The 24833-nt window shown below is 48.1% G+C and overlaps 1 protein-coding gene across 1 annotated transcript in view; it reads right to left on the bottom strand.

Annotated features, from left to right (window-relative positions):
- The window catches only part of LOC140385668 (beta-galactosidase-like), a 200142-nt gene that overhangs the window by 2948 nt on the left and 172361 nt on the right, over positions 1-24833 (bottom strand). Inside the window, 3 exon segments of the mRNA XM_072468064.1 lie at positions 6928-7017; positions 8316-8390; positions 15835-15953. Coding sequence (XP_072324165.1) covers positions 6928-7017; positions 8316-8390; positions 15835-15953 — 284 coding nt within the window.

Genomic DNA, 24833 nt, shown 5'->3' with positions numbered 1-24833 from the left:
TTCATAAGAACTCGGAGCAGGAGTAGGCCATCTGGCCCCTCGAGCCTGCTCCACCATTCAATGAGATCATGGCTGATCTTTTGTGGACTCAGCTCCACTTTCCGGCCCGAACACCAGAGCCCTTAATCCCTTTATTCTTCAAAAAACTATCCATCTTTATCTTAAAAACATTTAATGAAGGAGCCTCTACTGCTTCACTGGGCAAGGAATTCCATAGATTCACAACCCTTTATGTGAAGAAGTTCCTCCTAAACTCAGTCCTAAATCTACTTCCCCTTATTTTGAGGCTATGCCCCCTAGTTCTGTTTTCACCCGCCAGTGGACACAACCTGCCCGCATCTATCCTAACTATTCCCTTCATAATTTTATATGTTTCTATAAGATTCTCCCTCATCCTTCTAAACTCCAATGAGTACAGTCCCAGTCTACTCAACCTCTCCTCGTAATCCAACCCCATCAGCTCTGGGATTAACCTAGTGAATCTCCTCTGCACACCCTCCAGTGCCAGTACGTCCTTTCTCAGGTAATGAGACCAAAACTGAACACAATACTCCAGGTGTGGCCTCACTAACACCTTGTACAATTGCAGCATTACCTCCCTAGTCTTAAACTCCATCCCTCTAGCAATGAAGGACAAAATTCCATTTGCCACCTTAATCACCTGTTGCACCTGTAAACCAACTTTTTGCGACTCATGCACTAGCACACCCAGGTCTCTCTGCACAGCAGCATGATTTAATATTTTATCATTTAAATAATCCCTTTTGCTGTTATTCCTACCAAAAGGGATAACCTCACATTTGTCAACATTGTATTCCATCTGCCAGACCGTAGCCCATTCACTTAGCCTATCCAAATCCCTCTGCAGACTTCCAGTATCCTCTGCACTTTTTGCTTTACCACTCATCTTAGTGTCGTCTGCAAACTTGGACACATTGCCCTTGGTCCCCAACTCCAAATCATCTACATAAATTGTGAACAATTGTGGGCCCAACACTGATCCCTGAGGGACACCATTAGATACTGATTGCCAACCAGAGAAACACCTATCCACTCTTTGCTTTCTATTAATTAACCAATCCTCTATCCATGCTCCTACTTTCCCCTTAATGCCATGCATCTTTATCTTATGTTGCAACCTTTTGTGTGGCACCTTGTCAAAGGCTTTCTGGAAATCCAGATATACCACATCCATTGGTTCCCCGTTATCTACCGCTCTGGTAATGTCGTCAAACAATTCCACTAAATTAGTTAGGCACGACCTGCCCTTTATGAACCCATGCTGCATCTGCCCAATGGGACAATTTCCATCCAGATGCCTCGCTATTTCTTCCTTGATGATAGATTCCAGCATCTTCCCTACTACCGAAGTTAAGCTAACTGACCTATAATTACTCGCTTTCTGCCTACCTCCTTTTTTAAACAGTGGTGTCACTTTTGGTAAATTCCAATCTGCCGGGACCACCCCAGAGTCTAGTGAATTTTGATAAATTCTCACTAGTGCATTTGCAATTTCCCTAGCCATCTCTTTTAACACTCTGGGATGCATCCCAACAGGGCCAGGAGACTTGTCTACCTTTAGCCCCATTAGCTTGCCCATCACTACCTCCTTAGTGATAACAATCCTCTCAAGGTCCTCACCTTGGCTGGTTTAGCTCAGTGGGCTAGACAGCTGGTTTGTGATGCAGAACAAAGCCAGCAGTGCGAGTTCAATTCCCGTACCAGCTTACCTGAACAGGCGCCAGAATGTGGCGACTAGGGGCTTTTCACAGTAACTTCATACTTGTGACAATAAAAGGTTATTATTATTATTACCTGTCATAGCCTCATTTCCATCAGTCACTGGCATGTTATTTGTGTCTTCCACTGTGAAGACCGACCCAAAAAACTTGTTCAGTTCCTCAGCCATTCCTCATCTCCCATTATTAAATCTCCCTTCTCATCCTCGAAAGGACCAATATTTACCTTAGCCACTCATTTTTTGTTTTATATATTTGTAGAAACTTTTACTATCTGTTTTAATATTCTGAGCAAGTTTACTCTCATAATCTCTTCTTTATAGCTTTTTTAGTAGCTTCTGTTCCCCGCTAAAGATTTCCCAGTCCTCTAGTCTCCCACTAATCTTTGCCACTTTGTATGCTTTTTCCTTCAATTTGATGCTCTCCCTTATTTCCTTAGATTTCCATGGTCGATTTTCCCTTTTTCTACCGTCCTTCCTTTTTGTTGGTATAAACCTTTGCTGAACACTGTGAAAAATCGCTTGGAAGGTTCTCCACTGTTCCTCAACTGTTTCACCATAAAGTCTTTGCTCCCAGTCTACCTTAGCTAGTTCTTCTCTCATCCCATTGTAATCTCCTATGTTTAAGCACAAAACACTAGTGTTTGATTTTACCTTCTCACCCTCCATCTGTATTTTAAATTCCACCATATTGTGATCGCTCCTTCCGAGAGGATCCCTAACTATGAGATCATGAATCAATCCTGTCTCATTACACAGGACCAGATCTAGGACCGCTTGTTCCCTCGTAGGTTCCATTACATACTGTTCGCGGAAACTATCGCGGATACATTCTATAAACTCCTCCTCAAGGCTGCCTTGACCGACCTGGTTAAACCAATCGACATGTAGATTAAAATCCACCATGATAACTGCTGTACCATTTCTACATGCATCCGTTATTTCTTTGTTTATTGCCTGCCCCACCATAATGTTACTATTTGGTGGCCGATAGACTACTCCTATCAGTGACTTTTTCGCCTTACTATTCCTGATTTCCACCCAAATGGATTCAACCTTATCCTCTATAGCACCGATGTCGTCCCTTACTATTGCCCGTATGTCATCCTTAAATAACAGAGCTACACCACCTCCCTTACCATCCACTCTGTCCTTCCGAATAGTTTGATACCCTCGGATATTTAACTCCCAGTCATGACCATACTTTAACCATGTTTCAGTAATAGCGACTAAATCATAGTCATTCACGATGATTTGCGCCATCAACTCATTCACCTTATTCCGAATACTACGAGCATTCAGGTAAGTACACTTATGTTGGCTTTTATACCTCTGTTTTGAATCTTAACACCTCGATCAGTAACCTCTCCTAAGTTCTATTTCCTCTTAACATTTCTCCTAATTTTCCTTGTCGTTGAACCCATATCTTCCTGTAACAACCTGCCGCGTCGCTTACCATTAATGTTTTCACTTCCCGTTTTATTCCTTTTAGTATTCCTGGTCCTATTCACTGAGCTCCCCTCAGTCAATGTACCTTGTACTGTCGCCCTTTTTGATTTTTGACTGTGGCTTCTGTGCCTTTCGCTTTCCCCCTTCCTGCCTTTTGTTTCTGTCCCTGTTTTACTACCTTGCAACTTCCTGCATCGGTTCCCATCCCCCGCCACAGAGTCTGTCCCTGTTGCTCAGAAGGGAAGGGGGGAGAGGAGCAGAGCATTAGTAATTGGGGACTCTATAGTCAGGGGCACAGATAGGAGATTTTGTGGGAGCGTGAGAGACTCACGTTTGGTATGTTGCCTCCCAGGTGCAAGGGTACGTGATGTCTCGGATCGTGTTTTCCGGGTCCTTAGGGGGGAGGGGGAGCAGCCCCAAGTCGTGGTCCACATTGGCACCAACGACATAGGTAGGAAAGGGGACAAGGATGTCAGGCAGGCTTTCAGGAAGCTAGGATGGAAGCTCAGAACTAGAACAAACAGAGTTGTTATCTCTGGGTTGTTGCCCGTGCCAAGTGATAGTGAGATGAGGAATAGGGAGAGAGAGCATTTAAACACGTGGCTACAGGGATGGTGCAGGCGGGAGGGATTCAGATTTTTGGATAACTGGGGCTCTTTCTGGGGAAGGTGGGACCTCTACAGACAGGATGGTCTACATCTGAACCTGAGGGGCACAAATATCCTGGGGGGGAGATTTTATAGTGCTCTTTGGGGGGGTTTAAACTAATGCAGCAGGGGCATGGGAACCTGGATTGTAGTTTTAGGGTAAGGGAGAATGAGAGTATAGAGGTCAGGAGCACAGATTTGACGTCGCAGGAGGGGGCCAGTGTTCAGGTAGGTGGTTTGAAGTGTGTCTACTTCAATGCCAGGAGTATACAAAACAAGGTAGGGGAACTGGCAGCGTGGGTTGGTACCTGGGACTTCGATGTTGTGGCCGTTTCGGAGACCTGGATAGAGCAGGGACAGGAATGGATGTTGCAGGTTCCGGGGTTTAGGTGTTTTAGTAAGCTCAGAGAAGGAGGCAAAAGAGGGGGAGGTGTGGCGCTGCTAGTCAAGAGCAGTATTACGGTGGCGGAGAGGATGCTAGATGGGGACTCTTCTTCCGAGGTAGTATGGGCTGAAGTTAGAAACAGGAAAGGAGAGGTCACCCTGTTGGGAGTTTTTTATAGGCCTCCTAATAGTTCTAGGGATGTAGAGGAAAGGATGGCGAAGATGATTCTGGATAAGAGCGAAAGTAACAGGGTAGTTATTATGGGAGACTTTAACTTTCCAAATATTGACTGGAAAAGATATAGTTCGATTACAATAGATGGGTCGTTTTTTGTACAGTGTGTGCAGGAGGGTTTCCTGAAACAATATGTTGACAGGCCAACAAGAGGCAAGGCCACGTTGGATTTGGTTTTGGGTAATGAACCAGGCCAGGTGTTGGATTTGGAGGTAGGAGAGCACTTTGGGGACAGTGACCACAATTCGGTGACGTTTACGTTAATGATGGAAAGGGATAAGTATACACCGCAGGGCAAGAGTTATAGCTGGGGGAAGGGCAATTATGATGCCATTAGACGTGACTTGGGGGGGATAAGGTGGAGAAGTAGGCTGCAAGTGTTGGGCACACTGGATAAGTGGGGCTTGTTCAAGGATCAGCTACTGCGTGTTCTTGATAAGTATGTACCGGTCAGACAGGGAGGAAGGCGTCGAACGAGGGAACCGTGGTTTACCAAGGAAGTGGAATCTCCTGTTAAGAGGAAGAAGGAGGCCTATTGTGAAGATGAAGTGTGAAGTTTCGGTTGGGGCGATGGATAGTTACAAGGTAGCGAGGAAGGATCTAAAGAGAGAGCTAAGACGAGCAAGGAGGGGACATGAGAAGTATTTGGCAGGAAGGATCAAGGAAAACCCAAAAGCTTTCTATAGGTATGTCAGGAATAAGCGAATGACTAGGGAAAGAGTAGGACCAGTCAAGGACAGGGATGGGAAATTGTGTGTGGAGTCTGAAGAGATAGGCGAGATACTAAATGAATATTTTTCGTCAGTATTCACTCAGGAAAAAGATAATGTTGTGGAGGAGAATGCTGAGCCCCAGGCTAATAGAATAGATGGCATTGAGGTACGTAGGGAAGAGGTGTTGGCAATTCTGGACAGGCTGAAAATAGATAAGTTCCCGGGACCTGATGGGATTTATCCTAGGATTCTATGGGGGGCCAGGGAAGAGATTGCTGGACCTTTGGCTTTGATTTTTATGTCATCATTGGCTACAGGAATAGTGCCAGAGGACTGGAGGACAGCAAATGTGGTCCCTTTGTTCAAAAAGGGGAGCAGAGACAACCCCGGCAACTATAGACCGGTGAGCCTCACGTCTGTAGTGGGTAAAGTCTTGGAGGGGATTATAAGAGACAAGATTTATAATCATCTAGATAGGAATAATATGATCAGGGATAGTCAGCATGGCTTTGTGAAGGGTAGGTCATGCCTCACAAACCTTATTGAGTTCTTTGAGAAGGTGACTGAACAGGTAGACGAGGGTAGAGCAGTTGATGTGGTGTATATGGATTTCAGCAAAGCGTTTGATAAGGTTCCCCACGGTAGGCTATTGCAAAAAATACGGAGGCTGGGGATTGAGGGTGATTTAGAGATGTGGATCAGAAATTGGCTAGCTGAAAGAAGACAGAGGGTGGTGGTTGATGGGAAATGTTCAGAATGGAGTACAGTCACAAGTGGAGTACCACAAGGATCTGTTCTGGGGCCGTTGCTGTTTGTCATTTTTATCAATGACCTAGAGGAAGGCGCAGAAGGGCGGGTGAGTAAATTTGCAGACGATACTAAAGTCGGTGGTGTTGTCGATAGTGTGGAAGGATGTAGCAGGTTACAGAGGGATATAGATAAGCTGCAGAGCTGGGCTGAGAGGTGGCAAATGGAGTTTAATGTAGAGAAGTGTGAGGTGATTCACTTTGGAAGGAATAACAGGAATGCGGAATATTTGGCTAATGGTAAAGTTCTTGAAAGTGTGGATAAGCAGAGGGATCTAGGTGTCCATGTACATAGATCCCTGAAAGTTGCCACCCAGGTTGATAGGGTTGTGAAGAAGGCCTATGGAGTGTTGGCCTTTATTGGTAGAGGGATTGAGTTCCGGAGTCGGGAGGTCATGTTGCAGCTGTACAGAACTCTGGTACGGCCGCATTTGGAGTATTGCGTACAGTTCTGGTCACCGCATTCTCGGAAGGACGTGGAGGCTTTGGAGCGGGTGCAGAGGAGATTTACCAGGATGTTGCCTGGTATGGAGGGAAAATCTTATGAGGAAAGGCTGATGGACTTGAGGTTGTTTTCGTTGGAGAGAAGAAGGTTAAGAGGAGACTTAATAGAGGCATACAAAATGATCAGGGGGTTGGATAGGGTGGACAGTGAGAGCCTTCTCCCGCGGATGGATATGGCTCGCACGAGGGGGCATAACTTTAAACTGAGGGGTAATAGATATAGGACCGAGGTAGGTTCTTTACGCAAAGAGTAGTGAGGCCGTGGAATGCCCTACCTGCTACAGTAGTGAACTCGCCAACATTGAGGGCATTTAAAAGTTTATTGGATAAACATATGGATGATAATGGCATAGTGTAGGTTAGATGGCTTTTGTTTCGGTGCAACATCGTGGGCCGAAGGGCCTGTACTGCGCTGTATTGTTCTATGTTCTATATATGTTCTAACTCCTACCTGGTGCATTTGCTCAAAGGTTAAAGGGTAGGTGCTGTTGACCACTTGCCCTCGTGTAAGCACATCCAGAAAGTCCAGCAGTGGTCCGTACTGAAAGATAAAACAGCAGTCAGCCTGAGACACACCGAGGGTCTAGAGTCACACTTTACAATTCAAAAACTGAATGCATACTTTGGTTCTGTCTTCACAAACGAGGACACAAATCAGATCCCAGAAACGTTGGAGAATGAAAGGTTTTGTGAGAGGGAAGAACTGAGGGAGATCAACATTAGTAGAGAGATGGTGCTGGGGAAATTGATGGGATTGAAGGCGGATAAATCCCCAGGGCCTGAGAATCTGCATCCCAGAGAGCTTAAGGAGGTGGCTCTGGAAATAGTGGACACATTGGTGGACATCTTCCGGGATTCTATAGACTCTGGAACTGTCCCTGCAGATTGGAGGGTAGCTCACGTCACTCCGATATTCAAAAAGGGAGGTAGAGAGAAAGCAGGGAATTATAGACCAGTAAGCCTAACATCGGGAGTGGGGAAAATGCTTGAATCCATTACCAAGGACTTTATAGCGGATAAATTTGGATAAATGTGAGGTTATTCACTTCGGAAGCAAAAACAGGAATGCAGATTACTATCTGAATGATTGTAAATTGGGAGAGGGGAGTGTGCAGCGGGACCTGGGTGTCCTTGTGCACCAGTCGCTGAAGGTAAGCATGCAGGTGCAGCAGGCGGTAAAGAAGGCTAATGGTATGTTGGCCTTCATTGCGAGAGGTTTCGAGTATAGAAGCAGGGATTGTTGCTGCAATTGTACAGGGCCTTGGTGAGGCCACACCTGGAGTATTGTGGGCAGTTTTGGTCTCCTTCTCTGAGGAAGGATGTTCTTGCTCTCGAGGGAGAGCAGCGAAGGTTTACCAGGCTGATTCCTGGGATGGCGGGACTGATGTATGAGGAGAGATTGATGAGGTTGGGAGTGTTCTCGCTGGAGTTCAGAAGAATGAGGGGGGATCTCATAGAGACTATAAAATTCTAACAGGACTGGACAGGGTAGATGCAGGGAAGATGTTACCAATGATGGGTGTGTCCAGAACCAGGGGTCACAGTCTGAGGATTCAGGGTAAGGTATTTCGGACAGAGATAAGGAGACATTTCTTCACACAAAGAGTGGTGAGCCTGTGGAATTCATCACCACAGGAAGTAGTTGATGCTAAAACTCTGAATATATTCAAGAGGCGGCTGGATATCGCACTTGGGGAGAATGGGATCAAAGGCTATGGGGAGAAAGCAGGATTAGGCTATTGAGTTGGATGGTCAGCCATGATGGTGATGAATGGCGGAGCAGGCTCGAAGGGCCAAAAGGCCTCCTCCTATCTTCTATTATCTATGTATGTAACTGACCTTTGTCATGGGGACACTGCCGTAGGCAAACTTCGCTGTAGGTGGAGGGACTGGACCCACAGGGATCTCTCGAAACTGAGGAATAGTAAAAGAGGGACAAAATAAAAAATCAGCTGGAATATGTCACAGCAACAAATAAATATACACTGTCCCCATCAAACACTCCCAGGACAGGTACAGCACGGGGTTAGATACAGAGTAAAGCTCCCTCTACACTGTCCCCATCAAATACTCCCAGGACAGGTACAGCACGGGGTTAGATACAGAGTAAAGCTCCCTCTACACTGTCGCCATCAAACACTCCCAGGACAGGTACAGCACGGGGTTAGGTACAGAGTAAAGCTCCCTCTACACTGTCCCCATCAAACACTCCCAAACAGGCACAGCACGGGGTTAGATACAGAGTAAAGCTCCCTCTACACTGTCCCCATCAAACACTTCCAGGACAGGTACAGCACGGGGTTAGGTACAGAGTAAAGCTCCCTCTACACTGTCCCCATCAAACACTCCCAGGACAGGTACAGCACGGGGTTAGATACAGAGTAAAGCTCCCTCTACACTGTCCCCATCAAACACTCCCAAACAGGCACAGCACGGGGTTAGATAAAGAGTAAAGCTCCCTCTGCACTGTCCCCATCAAACACTTCCAGGACAGGTACAGCACAGGGTTAGATACAGAGTAAAGCTCCCCCTACACTGTCCCCATCAAACACTCCCAGGACATGTACAGCACGGGGTTAGATACAGAGTAAAGCTCCCTCTACACTGTCCCCATCAAACACTCCCAGGACAGGTACAGCACGGGGTTAGATACAGAGTAAAGCTCCCTCTACAAATGTGGTCACACCCAAGGTGCAGACAGAGAAATGAGTGACCACCAGAAAGGGCAGGCAGTCAGTGCAGGAATCCCCTGTGGTTGTCCCCCTCTCGAACAGATATACCCCTTTGGATACTGTCGGGGGGATAGCCTATCAGGGGAAAACAGCAGCAGCCAGAGCGGTGGCACCACGGCTGGCTCTGATGTTCAGAAGGGAGGGTCAAAGCGCAGAAGAGCAATAGTAATAGGGGACTCTATAGTCAGGGGCACAGATAGGCGCTTCTGTGGACGTGAAAGAGACTCCAGGATGGTATGTTGCCTCCCTGGTGCCAGGGTCCAGGATGTCTCCGAAAGGGTAGAGGGCATCCTGAAGGGGGAGGGCAAACAGGCAAAGGTCATTGTACATATTGGTACTAACGACATAGGCAGGAAGGGGCATGAGGTCCTGCAGCAGGAGTTCAGGGAGCTAGGCAGAAAGTTAAAAGACAGGACCTCTAGGGTTGTAATCTCGGGATTACTCCCTGTGCCACGTGCCAGTGAGGCTAGAAATAGGAAGATAGAGCAGCTAAACACGTGGCTAAACAGCTGGTGTAGGAGGGAGGGTTTCCGTTATCTGGACCACTGGGAGCTCTTCCGGGGCAGGTGTGACCTATATAAGAAGGACGGGTTGCATCTAAACCGGAGAGGCATAAATATCCTGGCCGCGAGGTTTGCTAGTGTCACACGGGAGGGTTTAAACTAGTATGGCAGGGGGGTGGGCACGGGAGCAATAGATCAGAAGGTGAGAGCATTGAGGGAGAACTAGGGAATAGGGACAGTGGGGCTCTGAGGTGGAGCAGACAGGGAGAAGTTGCTGAACACAGCGGGTCTGGTGGCCTGAAGTGCATATGTTTTAATGCAAGAAGTATTACGGGTAAGGCAGATGAACTTAGAGCTTGGATTAGTACTTGGGACTATGATGTTGTTGCCATTACAGAGACCTGGTTGAGGGAAGGGCAGGATTGGCAGCTAAACATTCCAGGATTTAGATGTTTCAGGCGGGATAGAGGGGGATGTAAAAGGGGAGGCGGAGTTGCGCTACTGGTTCGGGAGAATATCACAGCTGTACTGCGGGAGGACACCTCAGAGGGCAGTGAGGCTATATGGGTAGAGATCAGGAATAAGAAGGGTGCAGTCACAATGTTGGGGGTTTACTACAGGCCTCCCAACAGCCAGCGGGAGATAGAGGAGCAGATAGGTAGACAGATTTTGGAAAAGAGTAAACACAACAAGATGGGAGACTTCAACTTCCCCAATATTGACTGGGACTCACTTAGTGCCAGGGGCTTAGACGGGGCGGAGTTTGTAAGGAGCATCCAGGAGGGCTTCTTAAAACAATATGTAGACAGTCCAACTAGGGAAGGGGCGGTACTGGACCTGGTATTGGGGAATGAGCCCGGCCAGGTGGTAGATGTTTCAGTAGGGGAGCATTTCGGTAACAGTGACCACAATTCAGTAAGTTTTAAAGTGCTGGTGGACCAGGATAAGAGTGGTCCTAGGATGAAGGTGCTAAATTGGGGGAAGGCTAATTATAACAATATTAGGCGGGAACTGAAGATCATAGATTGGGGGTGGCTGTTTGAGGGCAAATCAACATCTGACATGTGGGAGGCTTTCAAGTGGCAGTTGAAAGGAATTCAGGACCGGCATGTTCCTGTGAGGAAGAAGGATAAATACGGCAATTTTCGGGAACCTTGGATGACGAGAGATATTGTAGGCCTCGTCAAAAAGAAACAGGAGGCATTTGTCAGGGCTAAAAGGCTGGGAACAGACGAAGCCTGTGTGGAATATAAGGAAAGTAGGAAGGAACTTAAGCAAGGAGTCAGGAGGGCTAGAAGGGGTCACGAAAAGTCATTGGCAAATAGGGTTAAGGAAAATCCCAAGGCTTTTTACACGTACATAAAAAGCAAGAGGGTAGCCAGGGAAAGGGTTGGCCCACTGAAGGATAGGCAAGGTAATCTATGTGTGGAGCCAGAGGAAATGGGCGAGGTACTAAATGAATACTTTGCATCAGTATTCACCAAAGAGAAGAAATTGGTAGATGTTGAGTCTGGAGAAGGGTGTGTAGATAGCCTGGGTCTCATTGAGATCCAAAAAGACGAGGTGTTGGGTGTCTTAAAAAATATTAAGGTAGATAAGTCCCCAGGGCCTGATGGGATCTACCCCAGAATACTGAAGGAGGCTGGAGAGGAAATTGCTGAGGCCTTGACAGAAATCTTGGGATCCTCACTGTCTTCAGGTGATGACCCGGAGGACTGGAGAATAGCCAATGTTGTTCCTCTGTTTAAGAAAAGTAGCAAGGATAATCCAGGGAACTACAGGCCGGTGAGCCTTACTTCAGTGGTAGGGAAATTACTGGAGAGAATTCTTAGAGACAGGATCTACTCCCATTTGGAAGCAAATGGACGTATTAGTGAGAGGCAGCATGGTTTTGTGAAGGGGAGGTTGTGTCTCACTAACTTGATAGAGTTTTTCGAGTAGGTCACTAAGATGACTGATGCAGGTAGGGCAGTTGATGTTGTCTATATGGACTTCAGTAAGGCCTTTGACAAGGTCCCTCATGGTAGACTAGTACAAAAGGTGAAGTCACACGGGATCAGGGGTGAGCTGGCAAGGTGGATACAGAACTGGCTAGGTCATAGAAGGCAGAGAGTAGCAATGGAAGGATGCTTTTCCAATTGGAGGGCTGTGACCAGTGGTGTTCCACAGGGATCAGTGCTGGGACCTTTGCTCTTTGTAGTATATATAAATGATTTGGAGGAAAATGTAACTGGTCTGATTAGTAAGTTTGCAGACGACACAAAGGCTGGTAGAATTGCGGATAGCGATGAGGTCTGTCGGAGGATACAGCAGGATTTAGATTGTCTGGAGACTTGGGCGGAGAGATGGCAGATGGAGTTTAATCCGGACTAATGTGAGGTAATGCATTTTGGAAGGTCTAATGCAGGTAGGGAATATACAGTGAATGGTAGAACCCTCGAGTATTGAAAGTCAAAGAGATCTAGGAGCACAGGTCCACAGGTCATTGAAAGGGGCAACACAGGTGGAGAAGGTAGTCAAGAAGGCATACGGCATGCTTGCCTTCATTGGCCGGGACATTGAGTATAAGAATTGGCAAGTCATGTTGCAGCTGTATAGAACCTTAGTTAGACCACACTTGGAGTATAGTGTTCAATTCTGGTCGCCACACTACCAGAAGGATGTGGAGGCTTTAGAGAGGGTGCAGAAGAGATTTACCAGAATGTTGCCTGGTATGGAGGGCATTAGCTATGAGGAGCGGTTGAATAAACTCGGTTTGTTCTCACTGGAACGAAGGAGGTTGAGGGGAGACTTGATAGAGGTCTACAAAATTATGAGGGGCATAGACAGAGTGGATAGTCAGAGGCTTTTCCCCAGGGTAGAGGGGTCAATTACTAGGGGACATAGGTTTAAGGTGAGAGGGGCAAGGTTTAGAGTAGATGTACGAGGCAAGTTTTTTACGCAGAGGGTAGTTGGTGCCTGGAACTCGCTACCGGAGGAGGTGGTGGAAGCAGGGACGATAGTGACATTTAAGGGGCATCTTGACAAATACATGAATAGGATGGGAATAGAGGGATACGGACCCAGGAAGTGTAGAAGATTGTAGTTTAGTCGGGCAGCATGGTCGGCACGGGCTTGGAGGGCCGAAGGGCCTGTTCCTGTGCTGTACATTTCTTTGTTCTTTGTACACTGTCCCCATCAAACACTCGCAGGACAGTATTTCCGATCTTTTAGTCTTCCTGCCCAGTCCACTCGGGCCAAATTTGTCCTCTTGGGCTAAGTCCAGAACACGTGTCTGGCACTCCAGCTTGTCGCCCTCAAACTGAATTTGAAATTCGACATGCTATGATCACTCTTCCCCAGAGGATGAGGTCATTATTTAACCCCTCCTCATTACACAATTCCAAATCCAGAATAGCCTGCTCTCTGGTTGGTTCCACAACATATTGTTTCAAGAAACAATCTCCAATACGCTCAGTGAACTCTCCCTCCAGGCTATTCCTACCAATTTGACTAATCCAGTCTATACGCATATTAAAATCACCCATGATTATTGTCATACCTTTCTTCCAAGCGTCTAATATTTCATGGTTTATGCTGTGACCCATGGAACTACTGTTTGGGGACCGATAGATTACTCCCACTTCTTTCCTTTCCTATTTCTTATTTCTCCCCAGTCTGATTCCACGACTTGATCTCCAGGGCACTATCACTTCTCACGACGATGTGGAGACGCCAGCGTGCGGACATCGCGCAACAATCACCAGGCAGGAAGGTTCCCTTCCAGTCGGGGAACACTTCAGCAGTCAAGGGCATTCAGCCTCTGATCTCCGGGTAAGCGTTCTCCAAGGCGGCCTTCAGGACGCGCAACAACGCAGAATCGCCGAGCAGAAACTTATCGCCAAGTTCCGCACACATGCGTGCGGCCTCAACCGGGACCTGGGATTCATGTCGCATTACATTCATCCCCCACCATCTGGCCTGCGAAATCCTACCAACTGTCCTGGCTTGATACAATTCACACCTCTTTAACCTGGGGTTACCCCATCTCTGGATCTGTAAAGATTTAATCACCTGCTAATGCTCGCATTCCAAGCATTGTTTGGCATCTTTGAATCTGTCTATATATATGTTTCTGGAACATACACCTGAGGAAGGAGCAGCTCTCCGAAAGCTAGTGATTCGAAACAAACCTGTTGGACTTTAACCTGTTGTTGTAAGACTTCTTACTACAGCACTGATCCCTTCCTTTACCAGCAGCTGCACCACCTCCTTTTTCTTTCTGTCTATCCTTCCGAAACACTGGGAACCCTTGGATATTCAACTCCCATTTCTGATCTCCTTGTAACCATGTCTTTGGAATCACCATCAAATCATTACTCTGTCTCTCGGTGCGTCGTTAACTCATTAGTTTAGTTCCGAATGCTTCGTGCATTTAGATACAAAGTTTTAAAATCTGTTCCATTATCAAATCTCGCTGCTCTTGTCTGATTTCTTGGTGTAACATAATGTTCACACACTCTGTCCCTTCCTGTTATTTTCTGGTAACAGTCCATGTCATCATTCACCTACACACTTACCCTGTCCTTTAACTTTGATTTTCTAATTTTCCCTCAAACTGAACGCCCCCCCCCCCCCCCCCCCCCCCCATTCTGTTTAAAGCCCTAGTTAGCTGATTCACCAGGACTCTGGCCCCAGCGTGATTCGGAACAGCTCCCTCCTTCCCCAGTACTGGTGCCAATGTCCCATGAATTCAAACCCATTCTTACCTCCTTAATATTATTGACCCGGTGCCAATTAGCTCGTAGCTTAGGTAGTAATTCAGAGATTCTTACCTTTTTGGTTCTGCTTTTTCATTTAGCTCCTAGCTGATCATACCCGCTTGGCAGAATCTCTGTTCCTGTTCTACCTGTGTTGTTGGTACCTATGTGGACCATGACAACTGGATATTTACCCTCCCACTCCAGGTTTCGCTGCAGCCCAGATGAAATATCCCAATCCCGAGCACCAGGCAGGCAACATAGCCTTCGGGATTCTCAATCCTGGTCACAGAGAGCAGTGTCTATGCCCCTAACTATACTATCCCCAATTACGACTACATTTCTATTCTCTCCCCCACTTGAACGGCTCCCTGTGCCATGGTGCTGTGGTCAGTTTGCTCATCCTCCCTCCAGTCCCCGTTCCTGTCCACACAGGGAGCAAGAATCCCAAAGCTGGTGGACAAGGACTGAGGCTCCTGAAACCCTACCTCCTGGGTCCCTCTACCTGTCTCACTCGCAGCCACACCCTCCTGTCTCTGACCACTGGCCGAATTTAAGTTGGTTATTCTAAGGGGTGTGACTGTCTCCTGGAACACAGTGTCCAGGTACCTCTCCCTCTCCCTGTGTCTGAAGCTCAGAATCCAGCTCATTAACTCTGAGCTGGAGTTCCTCGAGCAACCAACACTCACGACAGACGTGCTCACTGGGAGCCACAATATGGTCATAAAAACGAGGAGCAAGATTCGACCACCTGGCCCCTCGAGCCTGCTCCGTCATTCAATGATATCATGGCTGATCTTTTTGTGGACTCAGCTCCACTTACCCACCCACTCACCATAACCCGTATTCCTTTACTGTTCAAAAATCTATCTATCTTTGCCTTAAGAACATCCAATCGAGGCAGCCTCGACTGCTTCACTGGGCAGGGAATTGCCAAGATTCACAACCCTTTGGGTGAAGAAGTTCCTCCTCAACTCGGTCCACCAGCTCCCACATCACGCAGGAACAACACATCACCTGACCTGCATCTCTATTTTATTTTATTAGATTTAATTTGGGTTTTTTTCATTTCCAATTGGTTTTTAATTTTTTTTAAACTGTAAAATGTTTCTCATTTTTACCTTTCATCTGGAAGCAATTCAACAAAGGCGAGCTCATGGACATTTCAAAGTTATATTCTGTACCACGTCCTTTAAAATCTGAATCTTCTTTATCTCCATTGCATCACCACACCTTCTACCCAGCAAACCTTTGATCAGACTCCCCTATCCTAAAGCCTTTCCCCCCCCCCCCCCCACCACCCCCCCACAACCAGAGTCAGCCTCTCCAGGGCCCCAGTCCAATGATCCCTTCCTGATACCGTGTGAGTGTCAATCGGCCATACCTTACTAATCACATCCCGCAGTGCGTAAAACTTCTCTGTCGGATCTCCTGCTTCAGACAGGGGCGCATTGTAATCGTAACTGGTGGTGATTGGCCGGAACTTGTTGTTGTAGTCAGCACCTGCGAAGGAGGAATTAGTCAGGATCTCGACAGTATCTCCCCATCCCCCACCCCCAGCTCGTACATGTACAGATACACACCCACACACACTCTCGCACATACCGACACACACACTCTCTCTCTCACACGCACAGCATTTCTCTCTCTCACACACATAGACAATAGAACATAGAACATTACAGCGCAGTACAGGCCCTTCGGCCCTCGATGTTGCGCCGACCTGTGAAACCACTCTAAAGCCCATCTACACTATTCCCTTATCGTCCATATGTCTATCCAATGACCATTTGAATACCGTTAGTGTTGGCGAGTCCTCTACTGTTGCAGGCAGGGAATTCCACACCCCTACTACTCTCTGAGTAAAGAACCTACCTCTGACATCTGTCCTATATCTATCTCCCCTCAATTTAAAGCTATTTCCCTCGTGCTAGACATCACCATCCGAGGATAAAGGCTCTCACTGTCCACCCTATCCAATCCTCTGATCATCTTGTATGCCTCAATTAAGTCACCTCTTAACCTTCTTCTCTCTAACGAAAACAGCCTCAAGTCCCTCAGCCTTTCCTCATAAGATCTTCCCTCCATACCAGGCAACATTCTGGTAAATCTCCTCTTCACCCTTTCCAATGCTTCCACATCCTTCCTATAATGCGGCGACCAGAATTGCACGCAATACTCCAAATGCGGCCGCACCAGAGTTTTGTACAGCTGCAACATGACCTCATGGCTCCGAAACTCAATCCCTCTACCAATAAAAGCTAACACACCGTACGCCTTCTTAACAACCCTCTCAACCTGGGAGGCAACTTTCAGGGATCTTTGTCCATGGACACCGAGATCTCTCTGTTCATCCACACTGCCAAGAATCTTACCATTAGCCCAGTACTCTGTCTTCTTGTTATTCCTTCCAAAATGAATCACCTCACACTTTTCTGCATTAAACTCCATTTGCCACCTCTCAGCCCAGTGCTGCAGCTTATCTATGTCCCTCTGTAACTTGTAACATCCTTCCGCACTGTCCACAACTCCACCGACATTAATGTCGTCGGCAAATATGCTCACCCATCCTTCTACGCACTCCTCCAGGTCATTTATAAAAATGACAAACAACAGTGGCCCCTAAACAGATCCTTGTGGTACACCACTAGTAACTGGACTCCAGTCTGAACATTTCCCATCAACCACCACTTTTTGTCTTCTTCCAGCTAGTCAATTTCTGATCCAAACTGCTAAATCTCCCTGAATCCCATGGCTCCGTATTTTCTGTAGGAGCCTACCGTGGGGAACCTTATCAAATGCTTTACTGAAATCCATATACACCACATCAACTGCTTTACCCACATCCACCTGTTTGGTCACCTTCCCAAAGAACTCAATAAGGTTTGTGAGGCACGACCTACCCTTCACAAAACCGTGTTGACTATGTCTAATCAAATTATTCCTTTCCAGATGATTATACATCCTATCTCTTTAACACACAGCATTACTCTCTCTCTCTCTCTCACACACACACACACACACACACACACACAGCAATACTCTCTCTCTCACACATACCGACACACTCTCTCTCTCTCACACACACACCAATACTCTCTCACACACACACACACACACACACCGACACACACACTCTCTCTCTCTCACACACACACACCAATACTCTCACACACACACACACACTCTCTCACTCTCACACACCGACACACTCTCTCTCTCACACACACTGGCACACTCTCTCTCTCACACACACTGGCACACTCTTCTCTGACACACCGACACACACACACACACACAGCAATACTCTCTCTCACACACACCCACTCACACTCTCTCACACACACACACTCTCACACGCTCTCACACACACACCCACTCACACTCTCTCTCTCACACACACGCACTCACACTCTCTCTCACACACACGCACTCACACTCTCTCTCACACACACACCCACACACTCTCTCTCATACACACACCCACTCTCTCTCTCTCACACACCCACTCTCTCTCTCTCACACACACACACTCTCTCTCACACACACCCACTCACACTCTCTCTCACACACACCCACTCACACTCTCTCTCACACACACCCACTCACACTCTCTCTCACACACACACCCACACACTCTCTCTCACACACACATTCTCTCTCTCACACACACACTCTCTCTCACACACACTGGCACACTCTCTCTCTCACACACACTGGCACACTCTCTCTCTCACACACACTGGCACACTCACTCACACGCACTGGCACACTCTTCTCTGACACACCGACACACACACACTCACACACAGCAATACTCTCTCTCTCACACACACCCACTCACACACTCTCTCACACACACACCCACTCACACTCTCTCTCACACACACCCACTCACACTCTCTCTCTCACACACATGCACTCACACTCTCTCTCACACACACACCCACTCACACTCTCTCTCACACACACGCACTCACACTCTCTCTCACACACACATTCTCTCTCACACACCCACACACTCTCTCTCTCACACACACCCACACTCTCTCTCACACACACACACTCTCTCTCACACCCACACTCTCTCTCACTCACACACACACACACACACCCACTCACACTCTCTCTCACACACACCCACTCACACTCTCTCTCTCACACACATGCACTCACACTCTCTCTCACACACACACCCACTCACACTCTCTCTCACACACACGCACTCACACTCTCTCTCACACACACATTCTCTCTCACACACCCACACACTCTCTCTCTCACACACACCCACACTCTCTCTCACACACACACACTCTCTCTCACACCCACACTCTCTCTCACTCACACACACACACACTCTCACTCTCACACACCGACACACTCTCTCTCTCACACACACTGGCACACTCTTCTCTGACACACACACACACACACACAGCAATACTCTCTCTCTCTCACACACACACACTCACACTCTCACACACACACACGCTCTCACACACACCCACTCACACTCTCTCTCTCACACACACCCACTCACACTCTCTCTCACACACACACCCACACTCTCTCAGACACACCCACACTCTCTCTCTCTCTCACACACACCCACACTCTCTCACACACACCCACACTCTCTCTCTCTCTCACACACACAGCCACACACGCTCTCTCTCACACACACACCCACAAACTCTCTCTCTCACACACACACCCACACCCACACACGCTCTCTCTCACACACACCCACTCACACTCTCTCTCACACACACACACCCACACTCTCTCTCACACACCCACACTCTCTCTCTCTCACACACCCACTCACACTCTCTCAGTCACACACCCACACTCTCTCTCTCACACACACCCACTCACACTCTCTCAGACACACACCCACTCACACTCTCTCTCACACACACCCACTCTCACTCTCTCAGTCACACACCCACACTCTCTCTCACACACACCCACTCACACTCTCTCAGTCACACACCCACACTCTCTCTCTCTCTCACACACACCCACTCACACTCTCTCAGTCACACACCCACACTCTCTCTCTCACACATACCCACCCACACACTCTCTCTCTCACACACACACCCACACTCTCTCTCTCTCACACACACCCACTCACACTCTCTCAGTCACACACCCACACTCTCTCTCTCACACATACCCACCCACACACTCTCTCTCTCACACACACACCCACACTCTCTCTCTCACACACCCACTCACACACACACACCCACTCACACTCTCTCTCTCACACACACGCACTCACACACTCACACTCTCTCTCACACACACGCACTCACACACACCCCCACACTCTCTCTCATACACACACCCACTCACACTCTCTCTCTCACACACACGCACTCACACTCTCTCTCACACACACACCCACTCACACTCTCTCTCTCACACACACGCACTCACACTCTCTCTCACACACACACCCACACACTCTCTCTCACACACACATTCTCTCTCACACACCCACACACTCTCTCTCTCACACACACCCACACTCTCTCTCACACACACACACTCTCTCTCACACCCACTCTCTCTCTCACACACCCACACACACTCTCTCTCACACACACCCACACTCTCTCTCACACACACACACTCTCTCTCACACCCACACTCTCTCTCTCACACACCCACTCTCTCTCTCACACACACCCACTCACACTCTCTCTCACACACACACCCACACTCTCTCAGACACACCCACACTCTCTCTCTCTCTCTCTCACACACACCCACACTCTCTCACACACACCCACTCTCTCTCTCTCTCACACACACAGCCACACACGCGCTCTCACACACACACCCACAAACTCTCTCTCTCACACACACACCCACACCCACACACGCTCTCTCTCACACACACCCACTCACACTCTCTCTCACACACACACACCCACACTCTCTCTCACACACACACACGCGCTCTCTCTCTCACACACCCACACTCTCTCTCTCTCTCACACACCCACTCACACTCTCTCAGTCACACACCCACACTCTCTCACACACACCCACCCACACTCTCTCTCTCTCACACACACCCACTCACACTCTCTCAGTCACACACCCACACTCTCTCTCTCACACATACCCACCCACACACTCTCTCTCTCACACACACACCCACACTCTCTCTCTCTCACACACCCACTCACACTCTCTCAGACACACACCCACACACTCTCTCTCTCTCTCACACACACACGCCACACTCTCTCTCACACACACACCACACTCTCTCTCACACACCCACACACTCTCTCTCTCACACACACATAGAACATAGAACAATACAGCGCAGTACAGGCCCTTCGGCCCACGATGTTGCACCGAAACAAAAGCCATCTAACCTACACTATGCCCTTATCATCCATATGTTTATCCAATAAACTTTTAAATGCCCTCAATGTTGGCGAGTTCACTACTGTAGCAGGTAGGGCATTCCACGGCCTCACTACTCTTTGCGGAAAGAACCTACCTCTGACCTCTGTCCAATATCTATTACCCCTCAGTTTAAAGTTATGTCCCCTCGTGCCAGCCATATCCATCCGCGGGAGAAGGCTCTCACTGTCCACCCTATCCAACCCCCTGATCATTTTGTATGCCTCTATTAAGTCTCCTCTTAACCTTCTTCTCTCCAACGAAAACAACCTCAAGTCCATCAGCCTTTCCTCATAAGATTTTCCCTCCATACCAGGCAACATCCTGGTAAATCTCCTCTGCACCCGCTCCAAAGCCTCCACGTCCTTCCTATAATGCGGTGACCAGAACTGTACGCAATACTCCAAATGCGGCCGTACCAGAGTTCTGTACAGCTGCAACATGACCTCCCGAATCCGGAACTCAATCCCTCTACCAATAAAGGCCAACACTCCATAGGCCTTCTTCACAACCCTATCAACCTGGGTGGCAACTTTCAGGGATCTATGTACATGGACACCGAGATCCCTCTGCTCATCCACACTTTCAAGAACTTTACCATTAGCCAAATATTCCGCATTCCTGTTATTCCTTCCAAAGTGAATCACCTCACACTTCTCTACATTAAACTCCATTTGCCACCTCTCAGCCCAGCTCTGCAGCTTATCTATATCCCTCTGTAACCTGCTACATCCTTCCACACTATCGACAACACCACCGACTTTAGTATCGTCTGCAAATTTACTCACCCACCCTTCTGCGCCTTCCTCTAGGTCATTGATAAAAATGACAAACAGCAACGGCCCCAGAACAGATCCTTGTGGTACTCCACTTGTGACTGTACTCCATTCTGAACATTTCCCATCAACCACCACCCTCTGTCTTCTTTCAGCTAGCCAATTTCTGATCCACATCTCTAAATCACCCTCAATCCCCAGCCTCCGTATTTTTTGCAAGAGCCTACCGTGGGGAACCTTATCAAACGCTTTGCTGAAATCCATATACACCACATCAACTGCTCTACCCTCGTCTACCTGTTCAGTCACCTTCTCAAAGAACTCAATAAGGTTTGTGAGGCATGACCTACCCTTCACAAAGCCATGCTGACTATCCCTGATCATATTATTCCTATCTAGATGATTATAAATCTTGTCTCTTATAATCCCCTCCAAGACTTTACCCACTACAGACGTGAGGCTCACCGGTCTATAGTTGCCGGGGTTGTCTCTGCTCCCCTTTTTGAACAAAGGGACCACATTTGCTGTCCTCCAGTCCTCTGGCACTATTCCTGTAGCCAATGATGACATAAAAATCAAAGCCAAAGGTCCAGCAATCTCTTCCCTGGCCTCCCATAGAATCCTAGGATAAATCCCATCAGGTCCCGGGGACTTATCTATTTTCAGCCTGTCCAGAATTGCCAACACCTCTTCCCTACGTACCTCAATGCCATCTATTCTATTAGCCTGGGGCTCAGCATTCTCCTCCACAACATTATCTTTTTCCTGAGTGAATACTGACGAAAAATATTCATTTAGTATCTCGCCTATCTCTTCAGACTCCACACACAATTTCCCATCCCTGTCCTTGACTGGTCCTACTCTTTCCCTAGTCATTCGCTTATTCCTGACATACCTATAGAAAGCTTTTGGGTTTTCTTTGATCCTTCCCGCCAAATACTTCTCATGTCCCCTCCTTGCTCGTCTTAGCTCTCTCTTTAGATCCTTCCTCGCTACCTTGTAACTATCCATCGCCCCAACCGAAACTTCACACTTCATCTTCACATAGGCCTCCTTCTTCCTCTTAACAAGAGATTCCACTTCCTTGGTAAACCACGGTTCCCTCGCTCGACGCCTTCCTCCCTGTCTGACCGGTACATACTTATCAAGAACACGCAGTAGCTGATCCTTGAACAAGCCCCACTTATCCAGTGTGCCCAACACTTGCAGCCTACTTCTCCACCTTATCCCCCCCAAGTCACGTCTAATGGCATCATAATTGCCCTTCCCCCAGCTATAACTCTTGCCCTGCGGTGTATACTTATCCCTTTCAATCATTAACGTAAACGTCACCGAATTGTGGTCACTGTCCCCAAAGTGCTCTCCTACCTCCAAATCCAACACCTGGCCTGGTTCATTACCCAAAACCAAATCCAACGTGGCCTCGCCTCTTGTTGGCCTGTCAACATATTGTTTCAGGAAACCCTCCTGCGCACACTGTACAAAAAACGACCCATCTATTGTACTCGAACTATATCTTTTCCAGTCAATATTTGGAAAGTTAAAGTCTCCCATAATAACTACCCTGTTACTTTCGCTCATATCCAGAATCATCTTCGCCATCCTTTCCTCTACATCCCTAGAACTATTAGGAGGCCTATAAAAAACTCCCAACAGGGTGACCTCTCCTTTCCTGTTTCTAACTTCAGCCAATACTACCTCGGAAGAAGAGTCCCCATCTAGCATCCTCTCCGCCACCGTAATACTGCTCTTGACTAGCAGCGCCACACCTCCCCCTCTTTTGCCTCCTTCTCTGAGCTTACTAAAACACCTAAACCCCGGAACCTGCAACATCCATTCCTGTCCCTGCTCTATCCATGTCTCCGAAATGGCCACAACATCGAAGTCCCAGGTACCAACCCACGCTGCCAGTTCCCCTACCTTGTTTCGTATACTCCTGGCATTGAAGTAGACACACTTCAAACCACCTACCTGAACACTGGCCCCCTCCTGCGACGTCAAATCTGTGCTCCTGACCTCTATACTCTCATTCTCCCTTACCCTAAAACTACAATCCAGGTTTCCATGCCCCTGCTGCATTAGTTTAAACCCCCCCAAAGAGCACTAACAAATCTCCCCCCCAGGATATTTGTGCCCCTCAGGTTCAGATGTAGACCATCCTGTCAGTAGAGGTCCCACCTTCCCCAGAAAGAGCCCCAGTTATCCAAAAATCTGAATCCCTCCCGCCTGCACCATCCCTGTAGCCACGTGTTTAAATGCTCTCTCTCCTTATTCCTCATCTCACTATCACGTGGCACAGGCAACAACCCAGAGATAACAACTCTGTTTGTTCTAGTTCTGAGCTTCCATCCTAGCTCCCTGAAAGCCTGCCTGACATCCTTGTCCCCTTTCCTACCTATGTCGTTGGTGCCAATGTGGACCACGACTTGGGGCTGCTCCCCCTCCCCCCTAAGGACCCGGAAAACACGATCCGAGACATCACGTACCCTTGCACCTGGGAGGCAACATACCAAACGTGAGTCTCTCACGCTCCCACAAAATCTCCTATCTGTGCCCCTGACTATAGAGTCCCCAATTACTAATGATCTGCTCCTCTCCCCCCTTCCCTTCTGAGCAACAGGGACAGACTCCGTGCCAGAGGCCCGTACCCCATGGCTTACCCCTGGTAAGTCGTCCCCCCCACAAGTAGCCAAAGCGGTATACTTGTTTCTCAGGGGAACGACCGCAGGGGATCCCTGCACTGACTGTTTTTTCCCAGTCCCTCTTACAGTTACCCACCTATCTCCAATCTTTGGTGTAACTAATTCCCTGAAGCTGCTATCTATGACCCCTTCTGCCTCCCGAATGATCCGAAGTTCTTCCAACTCCAGCTCCAGTTCCCTAACTCGGTCTTGGAGGAGCTGGAGATGGCAGCACACGCCACACTCTCTCTCACACACACACACGCGCCACACTCTCTCTCACACACCCACACACTCTCTCTCTCACACACACACACTCACACTCTCTCTCTCATACACACGCCACACTCTCTCTCACACACACACACACTCTCTCTCACACACACACACACTCTCTCTCTCACACACACACACACACACTCTCTCTCGCACACACACACCCACACACTCTCTCTCACACACACACACATACACTCTCTCTCACACACACG

This window comes from Scyliorhinus torazame, chromosome 2 (assembly GCF_047496885.1).
Source record: "Scyliorhinus torazame isolate Kashiwa2021f chromosome 2, sScyTor2.1, whole genome shotgun sequence".
Classification (NCBI taxonomy): Eukaryota; Metazoa; Chordata; class Chondrichthyes; order Carcharhiniformes; family Scyliorhinidae; genus Scyliorhinus; species Scyliorhinus torazame.
Note: the sequence above shows the minus strand (reverse complement) of the source record. Positions and strands in the feature narration are given on the sequence as shown.